Here is a 24358-nt window from a genome sequence, read left to right as displayed (position 1 = left end):
TATTTTAGGATTTTTCTTGTGCCTCCTCTGACCCATGGGTATGAGTATCACCCATTGGAAATATGTTGTTTAATTTCCAAACATTTGAGAAAATTCCAAATATCTTCCTATTAATGATTTCAAATTTAATTTGGTTTTGGTCAGGGAACATTCTAGGTAAGACTTTAATCCTTTTAAATGAACTGAGACCTATTTTTTGGCCAAGTGTATTGTCTACCTTGGTAAATATTTCATGTGCTGTTGAAGAGAATGTGTGTTCTGCTGTTGGTTGGTGGAATGTTTTATAAATGTCAATTAGGTCAAGTTGGTTGGTATTGTCCAAGTCTCTATCCTTACAGATTTTGTGTGTGTGTGTGTGTGTGTGTAATTGTTCTATCAATTAGTGGAAGAAGAATGTTGAAATCTTCAATCATAACTGTGAACTTATCTTTCTCTTTTCAGTTCAGTCAGTTTTTGCTTCATGTGTTTATAAGTCCTGTTATTAGGTATATGATTTGTGATTGTTATGACACATTTATTATTGTTCTGATTTCCTGATTGACCTTTTTATCATTATGAAATATCCATATTTGTCCTAGTAATATTGCTTGTCTTAAGGTGTGTTTTGTCTGATAATAATATAGCTATTTCATCTTTCGATTAACATTTGCATTATATATCTTTTTTCATCTTGTTACTTTTTTATGGGAGTAGTCATATTTCCTTTTCTTATGTTGAATTTTAACATGAGGAAATATTTAATGTTCTCTTTTTTTGAGAACTATTGATTGTATTTTGTTATTGTAGTAAAATGTACACATTGTTTGCTATTTTAACCATTTTTATGCGTATAGTTCAGTGGCATTAAGTACATTCAGAAGTGGGCATGATTATGTACCAATAAAATTATATTTACAGAAACAACTGGGTGTGGTGGTTCATGCCTATAATCTCAGCATTTTGGGAGGCTGAGCCAAGTGGATCACTTGAGGTGAGGAGTTCGAGACTAGCCTGTCCAACATGGTGAAACCCCATCTCTACCAAAATACGAAAATTAGCCAGATGTGGTGACTTGCGCCTGTGATCTCAGCTACTTGGGAGGCTGGGGCAGGAGAATCACTTGAACCCAGGAGGTGGAGGTTGCAGTGAGCTAAGATCCACCACTGCACTCCAGCCTAGGCAACAGAGCGAGACTCCATCTCCCTCCCCACCACCCCCCACCCAAAAAAAAAAAACAGGCAGCAGGCTGCGTTTGGCCCTTTGACTGTAGTTTGCCAACCCTTGTTCTAGAGTTTATCATGTATACTTTCCAATAATATTATACCAAGGTTTACGATAAGTTAAGAAACTTAAAATACTACATTATCATTTTCTCCTTCCTGTCCTTTGTGTTGTTATCCTATATTTTACTTCTATATGTTATAAAACCCACCATATATTATTTATTTCAAAGAATTACCTGATAAAGAAAATTAAAAATGATATAAAGTATCTTTTATATTCACCACCACTTTTACCACTTCTGTCACTCTTTATTCCTTTGTTTAGATCCATGTGTCCACCTGGTATATTTCCTCAACCTGAAGAACTACCTTTTAACGTTTGTGTGTGTGTGTGTGTGCATATCTGCTGGAAGGAATTCTCTCAGCTTTTGTCTGAAAAGGTGGTTTATTTCTCCTTAATTTTAAAGAATTTTTTCACTGGATATAAAATTCTAGATGGATAATTTTTCTTTCATTAATTTTAAGATGCCATTCCAATGTTTTTTTTGCTTGCATTGCTTCTGGCAAGAGGTCTGTGACAATTCTGATATTTCTAACCCATCTCTATAAGTGTCTTTATATCTCTGGTTGCTTTTTTTTTTTTTTTTTGAGACGGCCACATGGCCGGATCTCAGCTCACTGCAAGCTCCGCCTCTTGGGTTTACGCCATTCTCCTGCCTAAGCCTCCCGAGTAGCTGGGACTACAGGCGCCCGCCAAATCGCCCGGCTAGTTTTTTGTATTTTTTAGTAGAGACGGGGTTTCACCGTGTTAGCCAGGATGGTCTCGATCTCCTGACCTCATGATCCGCCCGTCTCGGCCTCCCAAAGTGCTGGGATTACAGGCTTGAGCCACCGCGCCCGGCCATCTCTGGTTGCTTTTAAGATTTTTCCTTCATGTCTGTTTTCGAGTAGTTTGATTATGATATACCTTGGTATGGTTTTCTTGGTGCATATCTTGCTTGGAATTTATTAAATTTCTTTGCTATATATAGTTTTCATTAAATTTGGAAAAGTTTTGATCATTTCTTCAATTATTGTTTTTCTGTCCCCTTCGTCTGCTTTCTGGGACTTCAGTTACACATGTTAGACTGCTTAATACTGTCCCACAGGTTACTGAGGCTCTGTTGCATATTTTTTCAGTCTTTTTTTCCCTCTCTGCTTCAGTTGGGATTGTTTCTGTTGTTATGTCCTGAAGTTCATTTATACTTCTTTTTAAAATGTCTAATCTGCTATTAAGCCTATTCAGTGAGTTTTTAATTTTATTTACTGTAAGTTTCATCTCTAGAATTTCCATTTGGTTCATTTTTTTCTTTTGGGATTTAAAATTTTTCTCTTCATTATGTTCGTATCATTGTCCTTTAAATCCTTGAACATTTGTAATAGCTGTTTTAAAGTTCTTTTGCTAATTCTATTAGCTCTGTCATTTCTGTATTTGTTTTTATTACGTTATAAAAAGTGACATAAGCAGGTAACATTTTCCTGCTTCTCTACCTGTCTAGTAAATTTTTTATTGTATTAGAACATTTTGAATTTTACATTGCTGATTGCTAGATTTTGCTATCTTTATTTCAAGAATGTCAAAGTTTCACAGGAGGTTAAGTTACTTGCTGATAAGCTTCATCATTTTGAGGCTTATTTTTAAACTTATGGAAGCATCTAGAATAGCCCTTAACTCTGCGGCTACTTCATACCTGCTAGAAAGGTATGATCTGCTGGGGGTCTCTACAAAATGTCCCAGGTATTCAGTAAGTTCGCTCCTGTCTGGCTTGTTGGAACTCAGAGTTTACCTAGACCTGTGGGAGCTCTGGAAATTGCTCAGCTTGTGGCTCCCCTGTATGTCTTCATGGACTTTTACTCCTCATATGTCCCACTTAATATTCAGCAACAGATTAAATAGCAGATGTCTAGAGCTCTTTTTCTGGGTAGCTCCTTCATCTTCAGTACATTGCCTCACAATGACAGCCAGTTTAGCCTCTTTAAATTCTGATGTCTGTCTTCTCAACTCAGATCATCTTGCTTTGCAAGAGTGCCCCTTCCTTGTGCTATGGTGTAGAAAGTGTCTAGGTAGTAAGCCTGTGTAATCATGGGGTTCATCTTACTTTTTCCTCTTTCTCTCAGAGAACACAGTTTTCCCTGTTTGTAGTTTGTTGTCTGAAAACTGTTGTTTCATATACTATATCTAGTTTTCTAGTTATTTACAGTGGGAAGGCAAGTCAAGTACTCTGGTATGGCTGGAAATCTACATTTTAAAAATCATATAATATATGTTCTAGGGAAGTATACTATTTTAAAAGAGCTCTGTAATTAGTCCTTAAAGCAGATATTTTTATTTTTATAATATACATGTCTTTAATAAAGTAGATATTCTTAATATATGTGCTTGCTAACATTCATTTACTTCATTTTATCTGTGTACATATTCAATAAATATTTATTGACTATTGTCTGTCACATACAGTGGAAAATTATAGGAATACAGTAAAAAACACATGACGTTTCAAGGAATTTCCAATTAGTAGAAGAAACGGGTTAAAAAGTAATTGCAGTGTAGTGTGAAAAGTGCTTAAAGCAGCATATTCAGAGTAAGAATAGTGGCACAAAGGAAGGAGAGATTAACTCTATTTAGATGAGGAGGGGCTGCTCAAGGCAGACCTTACACAGTAGGAGAATTTTTAGCTGAGTTGACAAAAATAAGAAATTTCCAGACAGAGATAGCATTTCAAGTATGTGGAATAACATAGGCAAACAGAAATGTGTAATATCATTATTCAATATAGAAACTAGAAGTAGTTTGGAATAGTTGCAAATATAGGATGCTGGCAATGCAATAAGTAGCAGAAACGGTTGAAAACGATAGGCAGAAGACAGACTAAAGAGGGCACATAGTCCATTCATAGAAGTTTATTCTTGACTCTTTGAACTTTGAGCTTCAAAGCAAGGGAGTAAAATGATCAGATTTACCTTTCAGAAAGATCATTTTATTGATGATGTGATAGACTAGAGTGGGACAAAACTAAAGACACATAGACCAGCTTGGAGAACATGGCAGTAGTCCAGCCAGGAGATATATATTATCGTTTTAATATTCATTAATACAACATAGCTTGAGAGTGATAAATGGCAAGTGATTCATACACCCTCTGATTGCTTATAGCAATAAATATGGACTTGCATTCATAAATAAATCTTTCAGCATCCATTCACTTTCAAATTAAAAGTAGCTTGTTAATCATTTCATAAGTCATATATTTTCATTTTAGGAAATGTAGACAGTATAGAAACTTTAAAAGAAGAAAGTGAAGATCATGCAGTCTCACCACCTAGAAGTGATTGCTAAGATTTTGGTATACAAACTTCCAGATGTTTTTCTGTACATGTGTTCATCTGGAGACAAGTACACCTAGATACTCATGTATGTGCACTTAAAAAATTAATATACTTACTGTGATGTTTTGTAGCCTTTTTAATTTACAAATTTGCCATTTTAACCATTTTCAAGTGGTTATACTTAAAATTACAATTCAGTGGCATTAATTACATTTTCAGTGTTATACAATTATCATTACTATCTACTTTCAAAAGTTTTTCATCGCTTCAAACAAGAACTTGGTAACTATTAAATGTAAATCCCCATTACCCCCTCTCCTCAGCTATTAGTAACTTCTAGTCTAGTTTTAGACTCTATGAATTTGCCTATTCTCTATATTTTATGTAAGTGGAATCATACAGTATTTGTCCTTTTTGTTTGGCTTATTAGCACGATATTTTCAAGGTTCATCTATTTGTAGGATGTATCAGAACTTAATTCCTTTTTATGTGGAATAATATTCCATTGTATGGATATATCATGTTTTGTTTATCCATGCATCTGTTGATGGATACATGGATTGTTTCCACCCTTTGACTAGTGTGAATAATGCTGTTATGAACATTAGCATCTATTGGAGTCCATATTTTCAGTTCTTTGGGGGTATATACCTAGTAGTAGAATTGCTGGGTCCTGTGATAATTCTTTTTATTTATTTATTTTTATTATGCTTTAAGTTCTAGGGTACATGTGCACAACGTGCAGGTTTGTTACATATGTATACATGCGCCATGTTGGTTTGCTGCACCCATTAACTCATCATTTACATAACGTATTTCTCCTAATGCTCTCCTTCCCCCCTGCCCCCACGACAGGCCCCGGTGTGTGATGTTCCTCGCCCTGTGTCCAAGGGTTCTCATTGTTCAATTCTCACCTATGAATGAGAACATGTGGTGTATGGTTTTCTGTCCTTGTGATGGTTTGCTCAGAATGATGGTTTCCACCTTCATCCATCCTACAAAGGACAAGAACTCATCCTTTTTTGTGACTGCATAGTATTGCATGGTGTATATGTGCCACATTTTCTTAATCCAGTCTATCATTGATGGACATTTGGGTTGGTTCCAAGTCTTTGCTATTGTGAATAGTGTCACAACAAACATACGTGTGCATGTGTCTTTATGGTAACATGATTTATAATCCTTTGGGTATATATCTAGTAGTGGAATCGCTGGGTCAAATGGTATTTCTAGTTCTAGATCCTTGAGGAATGGTAATTCTATATTTAACTTTTTGAGGAACTGCTAAAAAGTTTTACTAAATAGTGGATATCTTTCTAAGTCCATAAAAATAGATCTACATCACAGTTTCCATTGTGTGACTAGGACATGCTGTAATTAATCTATCCACTTCCCTATTGGGCATCCTTGTACAAATGTCTTTGTGTATGTTTGTGACTATTTCTAGGATAGACTTCAAGAAATGGTATTGCTGGGTCAAAGAGCTTTCTCACTTATAATTTTTTTTTTTTTTTTGTTTTGTTTTTTTTTTTTTGAGACGGAGTCTCGCTCTGTCACCCAGGCTGGAGTGCTGTGGCCGGATCTCAGCTCACTGCAAGCTCCGCCTCCCGGGTTCACGCCATTCTCCTGCCTCAGCCTCCCGGGTAGCTGGGACTACAGGCGCATGCCACTACACCCTGCTAATTTTTTTTATTTTATTTTAATAGATATGGGGTTTCACCGTATTAGCCAGGATGGTCTCAATCTCCTCACCTTGTGATCTGCCCGCCTCGGCCTCCCAAAGTGCTGGGATCACAGGCATGAGCCACTGCGCCCTGCCCTCTCACTTACAATTTTTGACACATATTGCCAGATTGCTTTCCAGAAAAGTTGTACCAGTTTATAGTCCTACCAACCATGTATATGAGTACCTGTCTTCTCCAACCTTCTTAATACTTCATCAGTTTTAATTTGCATTTTTGTTTTATTAAACATATTTTATGTGTTTATCAGTTATATTCCTTTTGTGTTCGTTTATATATTCCCATTTGCAATTAAACATGCTTAAGTCCCTCCCATTTTAAAAAGTAAACAAATAATAGAAATACTTTTGATCTCACACCCATTTCTAAATACCCTAAGTGTCTTCTTTGTAGAGCAAAGTTTCTTGAAAGATTGGTTTAAACTCATACTTCTTGCTTTCTTACTTCCCAGTTATCCTTCAACATAGGGCAGTCTGGGCTGGGCATGGTGGCTCATGCGTGTAAGTAATCCCAGCACTTTTGGGGGCCAGGACAGGTGAATTGCTTGAGTGCAGGAGTTCAAGACCAGCCTGGGGAACATAGTGAGACCTTTGTCTCACTATTCCGTGAAAAGTCAGTGGTAGTTTGATGGGAATAGCATTGAATCTATAATTTTTTAAATAAAATTAGCTGGGCATGGCAATACACACTGGTGGTCCCAGCTACTTGGGAGACTGAGGTAGGAGGAGCACTTGAACCTGGGAAGCTGAGACTACCGTGAGCCATGATCACACCAATGCACTCCAGCCTGGAGGACTGAGGGAGACCCTGTCACAAAAACAAACAAACCAAAACATAGGGCAGTCTGGCTTTGCCCCTTTTGCTCCATAAAATGGATATTATGGCCGGGCGCGGTGGCTCACGCCTGTAATCCCAGCACTTTGGGAGCCAGAGGCGGGTGGATCACGAGGTCAGGAATTCAAGAACAGCCTGGCCAACATGGTGAAACCCTGTCTCTACTAAAAATACAAAAATCAGTCAGATGTGGTGGTGCGCCTGTAATCCCTGCTACTCGGGAGGCTGAGGCAGGAGAATCGCTTGAAACTGGAAGGCAGAGGTTACAATGAGCTATCACACCACTGCACTCCAGCCTGGGTGAAAGAGCGAAACTCCGTCTCAAAAAATAAAAAGAAATTAAAAAATAAAATAAAATAAAATGGATATTGCATCCAGTCCCTTTGGATATTACATTTTTCAGTCCCTTCAAAGCATTTGATACTATTTCTTTCTTGAATTCTCTTTTCCTTTTCTTCTATTTCTTTCATCTGATTTTTTTTTCTTTACCTCTTAGGCCACGTTTTTATGGTGGTAAGAATACTATTATAATAATAGTTACAGCATTAATTGGGCAACTATCCACTATGTGTATTATATACATAATTTAATCTTTATAGCATCCCTCCCACCCCGCCCAAGTGGGCTATGCCCTAGAGGTTCTTTCTTTTTTTTTTTAAATTTTATTTTACTTTAAGTTCCAGGATACATGTGGAGAATGTGCAGGCTTGTTACATAGTTATACATGTGCCATGGTGGTCTGCTGTACCTATCAACCCGTCACCTAGGTTTTAAGCCCCGCATGCATTAGCTATTTGTCCTGATGCTCTCCCTCCCCTTGCTGCCCCCTACCCAGACAGGCCCCAGTGTGTGTTATTCCCCTTCCTGTGTCCATGTGTTCTCATGGCTCAACTCCCACTTATGAGTAAGAACATGCAGTGTTTGGTTTTCTGTTCCTATGTTAGTTTGCTGAGGATGATGGCTTCCAGTTTCATCTATGTCCTTGTAAAGGAAATGATCTCATTCCTTTTTATGGCTGCATTGTATTACGTGGTGTATATCTACCACAGTTTCTTTATCCAGTCTATCATTGATGGATATTTGGGTTGGTTCCATGTCTTTGCTATTGTGAATAGTGCTGCAGTAAACATACGTGTGCATGTATCTTTATAATAGAATAATTTATATTCCTTTGGGTATATACCCAGTAATGGAATTGCTGAGTCAAATGGTATTTCTTGTTCTAGATCCTTGAGGAATCACCACACTCTCTTCCACAATGGTTTAACTAATTTACGTTCCCACCAACAGTGGAAAAGCATTTCTGTTTCTCCACAGCCTCGCCAGCATCTGTTGTTTCTTGACTTCTTAATAATCACCATTCTGATTGGTGTGAGATGGTATTCTCATTGTGGTTTTGATTTGCATTTCTCTAATGATCAGTGGTGTTGAACTTTTTTTCATATGTTTATTGGCCGTGTAAATGTCTTATTTTGAGAAGTGTCTGTTCATATCCTTTGCCCACTTTTTGATGGAGTTGTTTTTTTCTTGTAAATTTGTTTAAGTTCACTGCAAATTCTGGATATTAGTCCTCTGTCAGATGGATAGATTGCAAAAATTTTCTCCCATTCTGTAGGTTGCCTGTTCGATCTGATGTTAGTGCTGTGCAGAAGCTCTTTAGTTTAATTAGATCCCATGGCTTTTGTTGCAATTGCTTTTGGTGATTTCATCATAAAATTCTTGCCCATGCCTATGTCCTGAATGGTATTGGGTAGGTTTTCTTCTAGGGTTTTTATGGTTTTGGGTTTTTCACTTAAGTCTTTAATCTATCTTGAATTAATTTTTATATAAGGTGTAAGGAAGGGGTCCAGTTTCAGTTTTCTGCATATGGCTAGCCAGTTTTCCCAGCATCATTTATTAAATAGGGAATCTTTGCCCCATTGCTCATTTTTGTCAGGTTTGTTGAAGATCAGATGGTTGTAGATGTGTGGTCTTATTTCTGGGGTCTCTATTCTGTTCCATTGGTCTTTATGTCTGTTTTGGTACCAATACCAAGCTGTTTTGGTTACTGTAGCTTTGCAGTATAGTTTGAAGTCAGGTAGCGTGATGCCTCCAGCTTTGTTCTTTTTGCTTAGGATTATCTTGGCTATACGGGCTCTTTTTTGGTTCCATATGAATTTTAAAGTAGTTTTTCTAATTCTGTGAAAAGTCAGTGGTAGTTTGATGGGAATAGCATTGAATCTGTAAGTTACTTTGGGCAGTATGGCCATTTTCACGATATTGATTCTTCCTATTCATGAGGATGGAATGTTTTCCAATTTGTGTCCTCTCTTATTTCCTTGAGCAGTGGTTTGTAGTTCTTGAAGAGGTCCTTCACGTCTCTTGTTAGCTGTATTTCTAGGTATTTTATTATCTTTGTAGCAATTGTGAATGGGAGTTAATTCATGATTTGGCTCTCAGCTTGTCTATTGTTGGCATATAGGAATGCTTGTGTTATTTGCACATTGATTTTTGTCTTTACAGCGTTTTTGTTATAGATGAGAAAACAGCCTCACAGAGTGTAAATATTGTTGTAGTCAGCCTCTAAAATGGCCTGTAGTGATTCCCACCTCCTGTTACTCATTGCTCTTTTGTAATCCCCTCCACTTGAGTGTGAGCTGGATTAATGACTTGGTTTTAATGAATGGAATATAGTAGAAGTAATACAATGTCACTTCTGAGATTACATTATAAGAAAACTATGGTTTCTGTCTTGGGTGCATGTGTGTTTTTCTTTCTCCCACCCTCCCAACCATCATGAAAAGAAGTCTAAGCTTCTTTTCATGATGGTTCTTCTCTAAGAATCTATAAGGAACTTAAACAACTGAACAAGCAAGAAACAAATAACCTGTTTAAAAAGTGGGCAGAAGACATGAACAGACACTTCTCAAAAAAAGACATACAAGCTGCCAGCAAACATGAAAAAATGCTCAACATCACTAATCATCAGAGAAATGCAAATCAACACCACAAAGAGATAACATCTCACACCAGTTGGAATGACTATTAAAAAAAGAAGAGGCTGGGCGTGATGGCTCATGCCTGGAATCCCAGCACAATGAGAGGCCAAGACAAGTGGATCACCTGAGGTCAGGAGTTCAAGACCAAGCTGGCCAACGTGGTGAAACCCTATCTCTACTAAAAGTAAAAAATTAGCTGGGCGCAGCAGCACGTTCCTGTAGTCCCAACTACTCGGGAGGCTGAGGCAGGAGAATCGCTTGAACCCAGGAGGCAGAGGTTGCAGTGAGCTGAGATCACACCACTGCACTCCAGCCTGGGTGACAAAGTGAGACTTCATCTCAAAAAAATAATAATAAATAAAAATAAGGTCAAAAACAATGGATGCCAACGAGGCTGCAGAGAAAAGGCAAAGATTATACACTGTTGGTGGGAATGTAAATTAGTTCAGCCATTGTGGAAAGATTGCTCAAAGAACTTCAAACAGAACTACCATTTGACCCAGCAAAACTATTACTGGGTATATAGCCAAAAGAAAATAAATCGGTCTACCAAAAAGACACATGTACTTTTATGTTCAATGCAGCACTGTTCACAATAGCAAAGACATGGAATCAACCCAGGTGCCCATCAATAGTGGATTGGATAAAGAAAATGTGGTACATATACACCATGGAATACTACACAGCCATAAAAAAGAATGCAATTATGTCTTTTGCAGCAACATGGATGAAGCTGGCGGCCATTATCTTAAGCAAATTAACGGAGGAACAGAAAACCAAATACCAATTTTCTTACAAGTTGGAACTAAACATTGGGTACTCATGAACATAAAGATAGCAACAATATATCCTGGGAACTACTAGAAGAGGTAGGGAGGGAAGGAGACAATGGTTGAAAAACTATTGAGTACTATGCCCACTACCTGAGTGATGGGATCAGTCATACCCCGAACCTCAGCATCATGCAATATAGCCATGTAACCAACCTGCACATGTATACTCTTATATCTAAAAGTTGGAATTATTTAAAAGGCAAAAGTAATAAATAAATACAGGTTCATTAGATATCACCACCTTAATGTATTACTAACTCTTCAAACTCAGCAGGTTCAAACTGAACTCATGATATTTTCCTCCAAATCTACTACTACTCCTGTTTTCTCGCTCAAGGAATGACATCCACCAGTCATCTACTTACCTAATCTGAACTACGGGAGTCAATCTTGACTCACCTTCTCCCTCAGCCTTCACATGCAATCATTGACCAAGTCCTATTAACTTTAGTTCCATAAATTACCAATGGGTTCACAGCTCTTCGTCTTTACTGATGTCACCTGGACTGCTGCAGCACTCTCCTGATGCACCACTCTGCCCCATGTGTTCTCTCCCTTTAATGTTTTTCAGACTTCTAGGTTCAACCTATCAGTGGTTCATGGAAATTAGTTTGGTGGTTTGTGACCAGAATTCTTTTTAAAATGAAATAGCATAGGAAACATTAGTGTGTATAACAGTAGTACTGTTTGATGTGCCTATTGAGTTATAAAATATTTCTCATTACTGGTTTCCATTAATGATGTTTCGAAAACATTGGTCCATTTTTTTGTACTACAGCCAAAATGGTCTGGAAAGTCAGATCATGTTATTCACTCCTTGTTTAAAACCCTTCAGTGACTTCTCTGTGTCTTCCTGGTAGAGTTGAAACTCCTTAACATGCTGTGTTAGGCCCTTAATGACCTAGGCCCAGCTTACCTCAAGCATCATTTCTCTTCATTCTTCTTCCTGCATGTAAGCTCTAGCCAAATGAAATCATAGTTCCATAAATATACTCTTAATGTTTCTTGCCCTTAAGCATTGCTATATGCCATTTATTCTTTCTGGAGTGCCTCCTTATCCCCATCTGTGACTCCATATCATACTTCAGGTATGTTTAGCTAACACCTTCTCCAAGAAACCTTCCTTGACTCTCCAAAACAGGGACAGGACTATTCCTGTATGTGCCCGTGGTAACCTGTATTTATCCTTATCAGAGCACTTACCACATCCTATTAAAGTTGCCTGTTACTTATTTTCTTATTTTCATACCAGACTGTAAGTTTTTTGAGGACAAAGACTGTATTTTGTTCATCATTTTATCCGAAAGCCTAGTACAGTGCTTCACATGTAACATGTGCTCAATATATAGGGGAAGAAAAAGCATGTTGGACTGATTCACTGTTTTAAACCTGGCATGGTGGTGAGTACCTGTAATCCCAGTTACTTAGGAGGCTGAAGCAGGAGGATAGTGTGAGGCCAGAATTTTGAGGCTTGTTGTGCACTATGATCGCACCTGCGAATAGCCACTGCACTCTAGCCTGGGCAACATAGCAAGAACTTATCTCTTTAAAAAACAGACTCCTGCTCAAAACAATCTACCTGCCATGTCTATCTTGTTTTTAATAATAGGGTGGTTCTTCTATTACATGTAATATGTGGTATTATATAATAATGTGGTATGCATGTTTGAAAATGTTTAAATGTCTCCATTTTGCTTAAATATGATAGACTATATAAAAGGAATGTAAAGTGATGTCGTTATAGAGTATGGTATATTAAACTTACTAAAAAATCATTTGACTTTCAAATAGAAATTGCTGAATGGTTGAACTGAAACACAGATTCCACATTTATCACATTTGCTCAAATGTTTTATACTTGTAAACAATGTTTTTAAAACAATCTCTTCCATTTTACACTAGAATGCTCCAGAAGTAAATAATGAAAACAGTGAAATGTCAACTGAAAAATCAGAAAACACCATTATACAGAAATATAATACTGAGCAAGAAATAAGGGAAGAAAATATGGAGAATTTTTGTTCAGATACTGAATACAGAGAAAAAGAAAAGAAAGAAGGCTCATTTATAGAGGAAATCATTATTGAAGGTAACCTTAAAATTATATTGGTATTTTCTAATTTGTATGTTGATGTTTACAGTAAGTATTTTTGAGAAAATTACATTTCTGTCTCCCCTCTTCATGACTTATTCCTAGTCTTTTTGCATTCTGGTTTCTGCCTTCACTGTTTTGCTGAGAATGTTCTTGGAGTCACCAGTAACCTTCTGATGACCAGACCTAGGGCATTTTTCTGAATTCAGATAACCTTTCTGTAACCATTGGAATAATTTATTAATCCTTCCATCTTGAAAAAGTATTGTTTAAAGATGATACTGATTGGAGGTGTTCAAACCTAGGCTGAACAACCACTTGGTGGAGATGTTGTAGAGAGAATGATTGGACTTTAAAAAAATCTTTCAAAAACCTGAAATTTATATTCTAGATTAACTATACTAAAAAGTTGAAATCTTTGTTAGAATATAGATGAATAAAATTTATGTCTTAAGTAGATAATTCTATATACTTGTCCAAAAACTATTCAAGAAGTTAAAAATATTCACTGGGTAATGAATAAAAGTGATGATTGTCAGTCTTGAAGAAGTCAGCTAGCAATTTCTAGATACAGCTGGACCTAGGTAGTAATGGAAATCAGAGCGCAACCTGTTAGGATAAATTCATTTTTATCAGCTATGTATTTATGTGGGATTGTACTGTATATCCTAAATGAAGCAAACAGACGAGAAAAATAAACCATTTTGTAATACCTCAACTCACTTTCCCTTTACAAAACCAAAAATACTTTGCTATTATGAAATTAAAGTTTAATATGGGTACAGCCAAATATTTAGCATGCTAAAGATATACTTGTTATAACAAAGGGAACCCAGTATTTAGGTAATGTTGATGTCATTAAGTTTGTATAATTATTGACCCATAAAATATTTAAGGTTAAATTTGTTTTTATAAAAATAGGTGATAAATATGTTTTATGAAATCAGGCTTTAGTGTATAATATAAAATTTTACTGTGTTCCCATCATGACAGATTTACAGCTTTTTGAAAAAAGCTTCAAGAATGAAATTGATACTGTTGTTTCTCAGGATGAAAATCAAAGTGAAATCTCCTTAAGCAAAACCCTCTCCTTAGATAAAGAAGTAATTAGTCAAGTACAAACCTCGAATGTTACGGACAATAAAAAATCAGTTACTACAGAAGTAAAAGACAAGATATGCTTGGAAAAAGACAATGGATGTACAGAATTTAAATCACCAAATAATCCTTTTGTTGTGTTAGATACAGCGACAGAAACAGAAAAAATACACCTAGAAAGAACCGGAGGATTAGATGTTCACCATACAGATGTACAACCAGAGGTTGAAAATAACAAAACACCATTTAACAGTATTTTAAATGAGACAGCACACAATACATATAATAATAATAATAATAAAGATGTTTCTGAAAATGAGCCATTCAAACAATTCAGATCGCGTCCAGGGACTCAAGAACATGCTCTAGAGAAGGAAATTACAAATAGTGACCAAACCAAAGATTTGGATTTATCTCTAGATATAAAAAAAAATCTTGTTCCATGTCAGAAATATAGTTTACAGAATTCAAGTAATGTTATGTTAGATGATAAACAATGTAAAATAAAACAAATACAACTGTTAACTAAAAAAAGTGAGTGCAGCATATTACTTTCTAAACAAACTTCAGATTTTCTGCAAGTCTGTAATGATACTTCAGAGAAACCTGAACTAACTGTTACCTGTGATACAGTAATCGACCACCACGTTTCATCTGCTGCTTTTAGTGATAATTCAAAAGTACTTCTTAAGAACTCAGATAAAAATGTTAATAGTATGCCTATGTTGGTGAAACCCAACTCAAGCCCTGGGAGAAAAACTATGTGGAAAAATATGAGTGATATGCAAAACAGTCCATTTAATAACTGTTTGGGATACTTAGAAAACAATAATGTGAACATTTTCCATCTTCATCTTAACAATGAGAATAGTCATTCTTTACAAGCCAAAGATGTGAAAACTGCTGTTCACATGAAAACTTGCACAGAAATACAGTTTTCCAATAAAAAGAATCAGATTGATGAGAATCAGGTAACTGAAGCCACAAAAAATGACCTCTTCCTTGTTGTGAGCATTAATGAAAGACAGCATATATTGTTAAATAATACAGAGAAAACAGAGTCATTAAATGACATCGTTTCAGGAAAAATGTTCAGTAAAGGACAGCTGGAGGAATCACATTCATTTCACATACAGCCATCTGGAGATTTAGTAAACAGAAGCGGAAGGTCAACCTTTGATCTTTCAACTTCAGATAAAAAAACTGAGAAAACTCCAGTATACATGAATTTTTCAGACCCCGGTCCTTGGTCAAAAGTAAATCACACTGAAAGTCAAACAGCGAGCAGTTCAACCCCTAGCATTTCTTTGCTGCTGAAGGAGAGACCACTAGATCCATCAGAAAACAGAAAGATCATTCCAATGGCTCTTTGCAAAAATATTGGTGTGGATGATGTTGGAAAGAATATTGGACCAGGTAAGAAAAAAAGGTAATATTTTAATTCTTAAAATATTTTTCTACTTATTCTTGATAAATGTGTACAGTCATATTTTGTAAATTTTGTTTTAAAAGTTTGTCTTAATTAAGGAATAGCAAAAACAACAGATGTGGGTCATTATTTTAAATTAGAAACAACTACCTAATATTCTTTTGTTTTTTAACTTTTAGAGCAAATGCAGTGAAGTAGTTAAGGCTTCTGCCAAGTATGCATATTTATTGCTCTTCTTTCTATATGCTCATCATTCATCCTGAAAAAATTCCTTCCCTCAGAACATTTTAGTTTCTCTCCTGTGTTGTCTTTCTTTGCCCAATTTTCTCTACCTTTCCGTTTCTATTTTTATCTGTCCCTTCACCCACACCAGAAATCCACCTCTTCCTTCTGTTTTATAAGTAATAATGAGGCATAACATTAATATATTTCCTATGACCAGTATTTGTCAGTTGAAAACACTTTAAATTGAATTCCTTAACATATATTAATGCATTCAGATGTTAAAGAGAATAGAGGGATTGTTCTGTTCTTAAAAACTGCCATATGAAATGACATAATGTCCAAGTTTTATTTTAAAATACTCCAGAAAAAAATAGGGGGAGAGGTAAATGGATGAAATACATGACTTAATATTGATGGAATACATTGAAATACATGGCTGTCTACGTTTTTGTTTTGTTTTGTTTTTTATTTATTGATTGATTTTTGAGATGGAGTCTTGCTCTGTCACCCAGCCTGGAGTTCAGTGGTGTGATCATAGCTCACTGCAACTTTAACCTCCCAGGCTGAAGGAATCCTCCCGCCTCAGCCTCCTGAGCAGCTGGGAGTACAGACACGTCACTGCACCCAGCTAATTTTTAAAATTTTTTGTAGAGACAGGTCTCACTTTGTTGCCGAGGCTGGTGTTGAACTTCCAGGCTCAAGTGATCCTCCTGCCTCAGCCTCCCAAATTGCTGGGAGCCACCACACCCGGCCTGGAAATTTTTCACAAAAGAATTTAAAAACAAACACATACTACATTATCATGAATTGGTGCTGTATAAATGTAAATTGAAAATAAAAAGCAGTAGTTTAAGAAGTATGATCATGAGGAAAATAGTTTTTTATTGTTTTTATTTTCAGGACAGCATGTTTTCTTTTAATAGCAATCTCATAGTCAAAAGTTGCTGAGGTTGTTAAAGGCATTCTTAGATTTTAAGGGAACTTTGTGGGTTTAACATTGTGCACTTAGACACCTTAAAAAGATGCAGATTCCAAGGAAAGCTTTTGTATGGCCTTCAGATTTAACAGGCTTCTTTTAAAAAGGAAATTGAGAAAAATGTAAAGAGAATATTTGGTGATTAAAAACAAAAATATATCTTGTTTACTAATACCAATGGGAAATAATGTAGGCAAAAATCAAATAACCAAAACACTATAACCTCATTTCCCAAACTGCAATTTTTCAGTGCCACAAAATATATTACTTAAAATTCCGTTAACTTTTGGTTAGGTACTGCTTTAGGTGCTGGTCTAAAAATCTGCCATTTTTTTCTGAAGTCCTTTCTTGTAAATTAAATTTCAGTGATATATAAGATATAAAGGGCGATACCTAAAATTCTGTAGAAATTCAACTTGTAAAATACTCTTAAATATGCCATCAGTATCTTTTAACCTTTATAATTTACATATTTCTCTAACTAATTTCTATCAATTTATTAAAGCCCAGTGTGACCCCTTCTAAACAACCACAACCCTTTGTTGGACTTCTCACTGTGGCCAATTTCTTTAAATAGTTTATAAATCTGGCATGTAGTTGGTTCTGACTTTTTCCATTAATCTCAGTTGGTAAAATGTTCACTATATAAATGCTTACATGTGTGGGAAATACAGTAACCAGGGGAATAATGATAACATTTTAGGAGTTATTTTGTTTTAGAAGGTATTTATACCATTTCTTTCACTGCTTTTGATGTGGAATTCTAGTAATCAGCTTTTAGAAAGTAGCAATAATAAAATCTTGTTTGTTTTCAGAAATGAAATGCCTAATATAAGAGCAAAGTCTAGGAAAACTGCAAAATAGTCAACATTAAAATAGAAATTTGTTGCTTTTTAAATACAAAAGCATAAGATCAGTAACAAGTTCAGTCACTAAAATGAGTACCTAGAGAAAAACTCAGTTGCTGTCATTTCCTCTTTGTCAATCAGATACTACCAGCATTAACAGAGTTGCTGACACTTTGAATAACTGGAGTATCCATCCAGATCCCATGGGAGAACCCAGTGAACAGAAGAATGCAATTGCAAAGACTTTTTATGATTCTTCTTTTCCCACAGAACATGTAAGTCAATTAAAAATATTGCCGAGCAGACCTTAGTGAGCTAATTCTACAGATATGTGTAGAACTGTATGCATCTGGATGCTTTAAGACCTAACTGATCTCCAAAATAATATCAAGAGGGCAACATGGCACCATTTTTCACAATTAAGGTTGATAGAAAACAGCAGGAAAAAGTCACAGTGTATAAATCAAATAGATACAATCCAGCCTGTTTTGGGAAGGAGAGTGTGAGGCATCAGATATGTACTTCTATTTTTTACTCATCTAAATTTGGAAATAGTGGTATTTGAGCATTTAAAATTTTAGAACACGTGTGAAAGGATCAAGTACCCACGTGATACTGTATGGATATATGTATTAAAGTATTTGTAGAAATTATATGGCTTCCAAGAGTCTATTTGTCATAAGGAAATCAACTAACTATATAGCAGGAAGGTTATCTGGTTAAATGTGTAAGTTTTATATCATAGTGTGTAGAACTTTAGCAAGAAAAAGGTTGTAGTGTTCAAACTATTAAACAACTTTCTCTTTAGCACATACAAAACAAACATTATAGTAGTAACACATCCTTAACAAATAACAGCTATTAACAATGTATTTTATTTTCCTTTATAAATAGGAGAAACCTCAAGTGAGATAGTATAACTCCTCTGGGAGAGTTGAGACAAAAATCAGGAACTATCCTTGATATGGTTTGGCTTTGTCCCCACCCTAATCTCACCTTGAATTGTCAATCCCACAATTCCCATGTGTCATGGGAGTGACACAGTGAGAGGTAACTGAATCATGGGGGCAGGTCTTTCCTGTGCTGTTCTCATGATAGTGAATAAATCCCATAAGAGCTGATGGTTTTAAAAATGGGAGTTTCCCTGCGCAAGCTCTCTTCTCTCTTGCTGCCGCCATGTAAGAATTGTCTTTTGCCTTCCGCCATGATTATGAGGCCTCCCCAGATTTAACTGTAAATCCATTAAACCTATTTTTCTTCCCAGTCTCGGGTATGTCTTTATCAGCAGGGTGAAAACAAACTAATACAGTAAATTGGTACCAGGAGTGGAGTGTTGCTGAAAAGATACCCGAAAATGTGGAAGCAACTCTGAAACTGGGCAACAGGCTGAGGTTGGAACAGTTTGGAGGGCTCAGAAGAAGACAGGAAAATGTGGGAAAGTTTGGAACTCCTAGAGACTTGTTGAATGGCTTTGACCAAAATGTTGATATGGACAATGAAATCCAGTCTGAGGTGATCCCAGATAGAAATGAGGAATTTGTTGGAAACTGGAGCAAAGGTTACTGATCATGTTTCGGTAAAGAAATTGCTAGCATTTTGCCCCCGTCCTAGAGATTTGTGGAACTTTGAACTTGAGAGAGACGATTCAGCGTATCTGGCAGAAGAAATTTCTAAGCAGCAAAGAATTCAAGAGGTGACTTGGGCGCTGTTAAAGGCATTCAATTTTATAAGGGGAACAGCATACAAGTTTGGAAAATTTGCAGCCTGAACAATATGATAGAAAAGAAAATCCCATTTTCTGAGGAGAAATTCAAGCTGGCTGTGAAATTTGCCTAAGTAACAAGGAGCTGAATGTTAATCTCCAAGACAATGGGCAAAATGTCTCCAGGGCAAGTCAGAGGTCTTCACGGCAGCCCCTCCCATCACAAGCCCAGAGGCCTATGAGGAAAAACTGGTTTTGTGGGCTGCACTCAGGGTCCCTGTGCTGTGTGCAGCCTAGGGACTTGGTGCCCTGCATCCCAGCCACTCCACCCATGACTAAAAGGAGCCAAGGCATAGCTCAGGCCATTGCTTCAGAGGGTACAAGCCCCAAGCCTTGGCAGCTTCCATGTGGTGTTGAACCTGTGAGTGCACAAGTCAAGAATTGAGGTTTAGGAATCTCTTCCTAGATTTCAAAGGATGTATGAAAATGCCTGGATGTCCAGGCAGAAGTTTGCTGCAGGGGCAGGGCTCTCATGGAGACCCTCTGCTAGGGCAATGTGGAAGAGAAATGTGGAGTCAGAGCCCCCATAAAGAGTCCCTGCTGGAGCGCTGGCTAGTGGAGCTGTGAGAAGAGGGCCACCATCCTCCAGACCCCGGAATGGTAGATCCACCAACAGCTTGCATTGTGCACCTGGAAAAGCCACAGACACTCAATGTCAGCCCATGAAAGCAGCCGGAAGGGAGGCTGTACCCTGCAAAACCACACGGGCGTGGAGATGCCCAAGACCATGAGAACCTACCTCTTGCATTAGCATGACCTGGCTGCCATGCTGGATTTTGGACTTTCATAGGGCCTGTAGATCCTTGTTTTGGCCACCCTATTTGGAATGGCTGTATTTACCCAATGCCTGTACCCCCCCTTTGTATCTAGGAAGTAACTGACTTGCTTTTGATTTTACTGGCTTATAGATGGAAGGGGCTTGCTTTGTCTGAGATGAGACTTTGAACTTTTGAGTTAATGCTGAAATAAGACTTTGGGAGAGTGTTGGGAAGGCATTATTGGTTTTGAAATGTAAAGACATGAGATTTGGGAGGGGACATGGGCAGAATGATATGGTTTGGCTATGTCCCCACCCAAATCTCATCTTGAATTACAATTGGTCTCACAATTCCTACATGTTGTGGGAGGAACCTGGTGGGAGATAACTGAATCATGGGGGCCGGTCTTTCCTGTGCTGTTCTCGTGACAGTGAATAAGTCTCATGAGATCTGATGGCTTTAAAAGTGGGAGTTTCCCTGCACAAGCTCTCTTTTGCTGCCGCCATGTAAGAATTGCCTTTCGCCTTCCGCCATGATTATGAGGCCTCCCCAGTCATGTGGAACTGTAAGTCTGGTAAACCTATTTTTTTTTCCAGTCTCCGGTATGTCTTTATTAGCAGCATGAGAACGAACTAATACACCCTTGTCACATTTTCCTAACTGAACTCATAAGCAACAGTATAGTTTCCACTTGGTATGTATAAGTGTGTATCATTAAAATGTGTTGACTAAAGGGCAGTAACTCTGGCATTGGAAAATCTAAGTTGTAACCTTGCCCAATTGGGTAAGTCATAGAATCAAAACAAACATGAAACTTGAGGGCATCAAAACTAAACATCCGTTTCTAATTAGGGTGAATCCTTAACCCTTATAAGATAGCTGTTCTACTTTCAAACAGCGGAAATTTCACATCTTACTTGAAAGCCCATTTTTATAATTAATCTAATAGGGGAGTTCTTTTTGTCTAATTCATAATGCTCTATCTGCAACTAATGTTGCTTTTAAGGATTTATTTTTGGCTAGGCGTGGTGACTCACACCTGTAATCCCAGCACTTTGGGAGCCCGAGGCAGGCAAATTTATTTTTGGTTGGGCACAGTGGCTCACACCTGTAATCCCAGCACTTTGGCCAAGGCAGGCAGATCACAAGGTCAGGAGTTTGAGACCAGCCTAGCCAATATGGTGAAACCAGGTCTCTACTAAAAATACAAAAACTGTCTGGGCATAGTGGGATGTACATGTAGTCCCAGCTACTTGGGAGGCTGAAGTTGCAATTGCAGTGAGCCAAGATTGTGCCACTGCACTCCAGCCTGGGTGACAGAGCAAGACTCTGTCTCAAAAAAAAAAAAAAAATTATTTTTATAAAATTTTTAACTTTTTCATCAGCAAGGTAAATTTTTTACAGATTAAACAGTGACATTAATGTGAAATAACTTTCCAGGGTCATTAAGTCACAACATGTGGTGGACCTAGGCTAGGTATCACGGCTCTTAGTCAAATGCTGTATTATACTTTAACTTTCACATAGAAAAAATGTTTCTTCTCAAACATTGGTGCATATAAAACAAACTCAATTCACTGGCTATTTGAATAGACATTTTCTAAGTGCTTATTACTATGTGCAAGTACTATGGTAAGCTTCATTGTCCCAGCTTAAAGCTTGACTGCAAATTATCATGTAATGTGGGGCAAATCCAAAAGTAGATCTCTTTACAAATTTAATAGACCACAGCCACACCCATTCCTTTGCATACTGTAAAGACTATTTTGACAGAGCACTGAGAATTGAGCAGTTTTAAGAGGCCATTTGGCCCTCAAAGCTGAAAATATTCACTCTGGCCCTGTTTGGAAAAAGTTTACCAACCTCTGTTATAAATGAATTTTATGAAGACTTATAGCCAAAAAATAGTTTTTTACTTTTCAACATATTTTATGTACAGTCCACATCAATTCTGTTAAATTCAGGGAAGGTATTAAGTACCAATCTACTTTCTCTCTATGGGTTCAAAGTAACTTGAAAAGATAGTATGTTTTTCATTGTTTTTGGCATTAGGTTGTTAGCCTACTGCAATCTTGATTATATCCAGGAATGAGGATGGAAGACCAGAGTAAGCAAAGCAAGCCACTTACTTTTTTTTTTTTTATATCCAATGAATTAGATTCATTTAAGTTAAATTTTAAAATATAATCCCAGGCAGAAATAAAAGGACTAGTACCAAGCTAGGGGAAATTTTTAGGCCAAAAATTAGATCTTGCAAGTCAGGCTGAAAGAGAAACAGGTGGTACATTTCTAAAAAGGATAAAGGGGAAAGAACAAAGATACAAGGCAATATATCTGACAACAGCTAGAATTAAAATTACTGCAGTAGGCTGCAGAGCCCTCAGGTAAGTTAAACAGGACAAGTTTTGTTAAGTGCAAACATTAGCTAATCTACACTATATCTTGTTTCTCTAAAGTCAATCCCTGCTCCTACCCATCTCAGCAAGTGGGTAGTTAAGGGGAAGGACACTAAAGCAACTATGTGTAAATGTGTTCTTCCTTTCCATCATCAAGATAAAAAAGTCAAAAGAATCAGGATTTTGGGAAACTGTTAATTTGTACTTGGATGCCAAATACACCAAAATGAACCTAGCATTTTGATGGCAAAAGAGAAACATTAAATCATACAGATCATCAGTCATTTTACTTCAGAATTAGTAGCAACCTAGATTTAGATTTTATCTAGTTTTCCCTGTCTGTTTTTCATACTGCATGAATTAGAATCCTTTCTGGCCCCATGGGCTAAATGAAATATGGTGAACACACTTACATAGCAGACACTATCAGAAATATTTATGTACATTTTTATCCAATTATTCTTTCTGGTAATAGCATCTGGGAACTAAAAGAAGCTAATGAATAAACTGAAGCCCAGAAAAATTAAATGACTTGCCTAGGTTCTCTTAGCAGTCCTGTGCAGACACTTTTGGAAGAACAAAGCCAATTAGACAAATATGAACAAAGAATCACCCCAAAAATCAGAGGTAAAACTCTGAGGAGACTAGTGGTTGACTACAGAATTTTCAGGGAGGGAACCAAAAAGAGCAATCTAAAAAGAATACTCCTTAGGGAGCCGTGAACTTACCATTCTAAACATTGAAGTTCATTTTAAAAATAAACTTATTACTAAGCCGGGTACAGTGGCTCACGCCTGTAATCCCAACACTTTGGGAGGCCGAGGCAGGTAGATCATGAGATCAGGCGTTCAAGACCAGCCTGGACAACATAGTGAAACCCTGTCTCTACTAAAACTACAAAAAATTAGCTGGGCATGGTGGTGGGTACCTGTAATCCCAGCTAATCGGGAGGCTGAGGCAGGAGAATCGCTTGAACCTGGGAAGTGGAGGTTGCAGTAAGCTGACATGGCGCCACTGCACTCCAGCCCAGGTGACAGAGCAAGACTCCATCTCAAAAAAATAAAATAAACTTATTACTACATAATCTAACACTGAAAATGACAATGTTACTAACATGCCACTTTTACCAGTCAAATTGAAAAAGATTTTCACGTAAGGCAGTACTCAAATATCTTCACAAAAATTTATGAACAAATGATATTCACTGCAGCCTAGTTAACAGTGACCATTTTCTTAGAATTTAAATGTCCAGAAATGAATTGCAGAACACAGAATATGATGGAGCTATCCTCTTAACAAACTTAAGAACAGGAGGAAATGCTAAAAATGTTTAATACAGCATATAAACCAAAAAATATGTAACCCCAATATTTAAAAAGTGGATAGAGAAAAGAGACCAGAAGATTTACACAAATTCTTTAATAGTGGTTGGGATCTTGGGTGATTTTAATGCAATTCTTATCCTGTTCCAGATTTCTAAAATACACATGTATACCCCTTACAACTGAAACACAACACAGTATGGTTCACTCCTGTAATCCTAGAACTTTGGGAGACCGGGGTGGTCGGATCACTTGAGCCCAAGAATTAGAGAGACCAGCCTGGGCAACATGGCAAAAAATACAAAAATTAGCTAGGTGTTGTGGCACATGCCTGTAGTCTCAGGTACTCAGGAGGTGAAGGTGGGAGGATCACCTGAACCCGGGGAGGTAAGGCTGCAGTGAACTGTGATTGTGCCACTGAGCTCCAGCCTAGGTGACAGGGTGAGACCCTATCTAAAAAAAAGGCCACTATAATTGTTATTTTGAAAACAATTCAG

General features: G+C 37.1%; 1 protein-coding gene across 1 annotated transcript in view; it reads left to right on the top strand.

The window, feature by feature from the left end:
* The window catches only part of CCDC73 (coiled-coil domain containing 73), a 191840-nt gene that overhangs the window by 165162 nt on the left and 2320 nt on the right, over nt 1–24358 (top strand). Inside the window, exons 15-17 of the mRNA XM_011936357.1 lie at nt 12858–13044; nt 14041–15561; nt 17765–17898. Of these exons, the coding sequence (XP_011791747.1) occupies nt 12858–13044; nt 14041–15561; nt 17765–17898 (1842 nt within the window). The remainder of the gene's footprint in view (nt 1–12857; nt 13045–14040; nt 15562–17764; nt 17899–24358) is intronic.

The sequence above is a fragment of the Colobus angolensis genome, unplaced genomic scaffold (genome assembly GCF_000951035.1).
Source record: "Colobus angolensis palliatus isolate OR3802 unplaced genomic scaffold, Cang.pa_1.0 Scaffold152, whole genome shotgun sequence".
Taxonomy (NCBI): domain Eukaryota; kingdom Metazoa; phylum Chordata; class Mammalia; order Primates; family Cercopithecidae; genus Colobus; species Colobus angolensis.
This window is presented reverse-complemented; position numbering and strand designations above follow the sequence as displayed.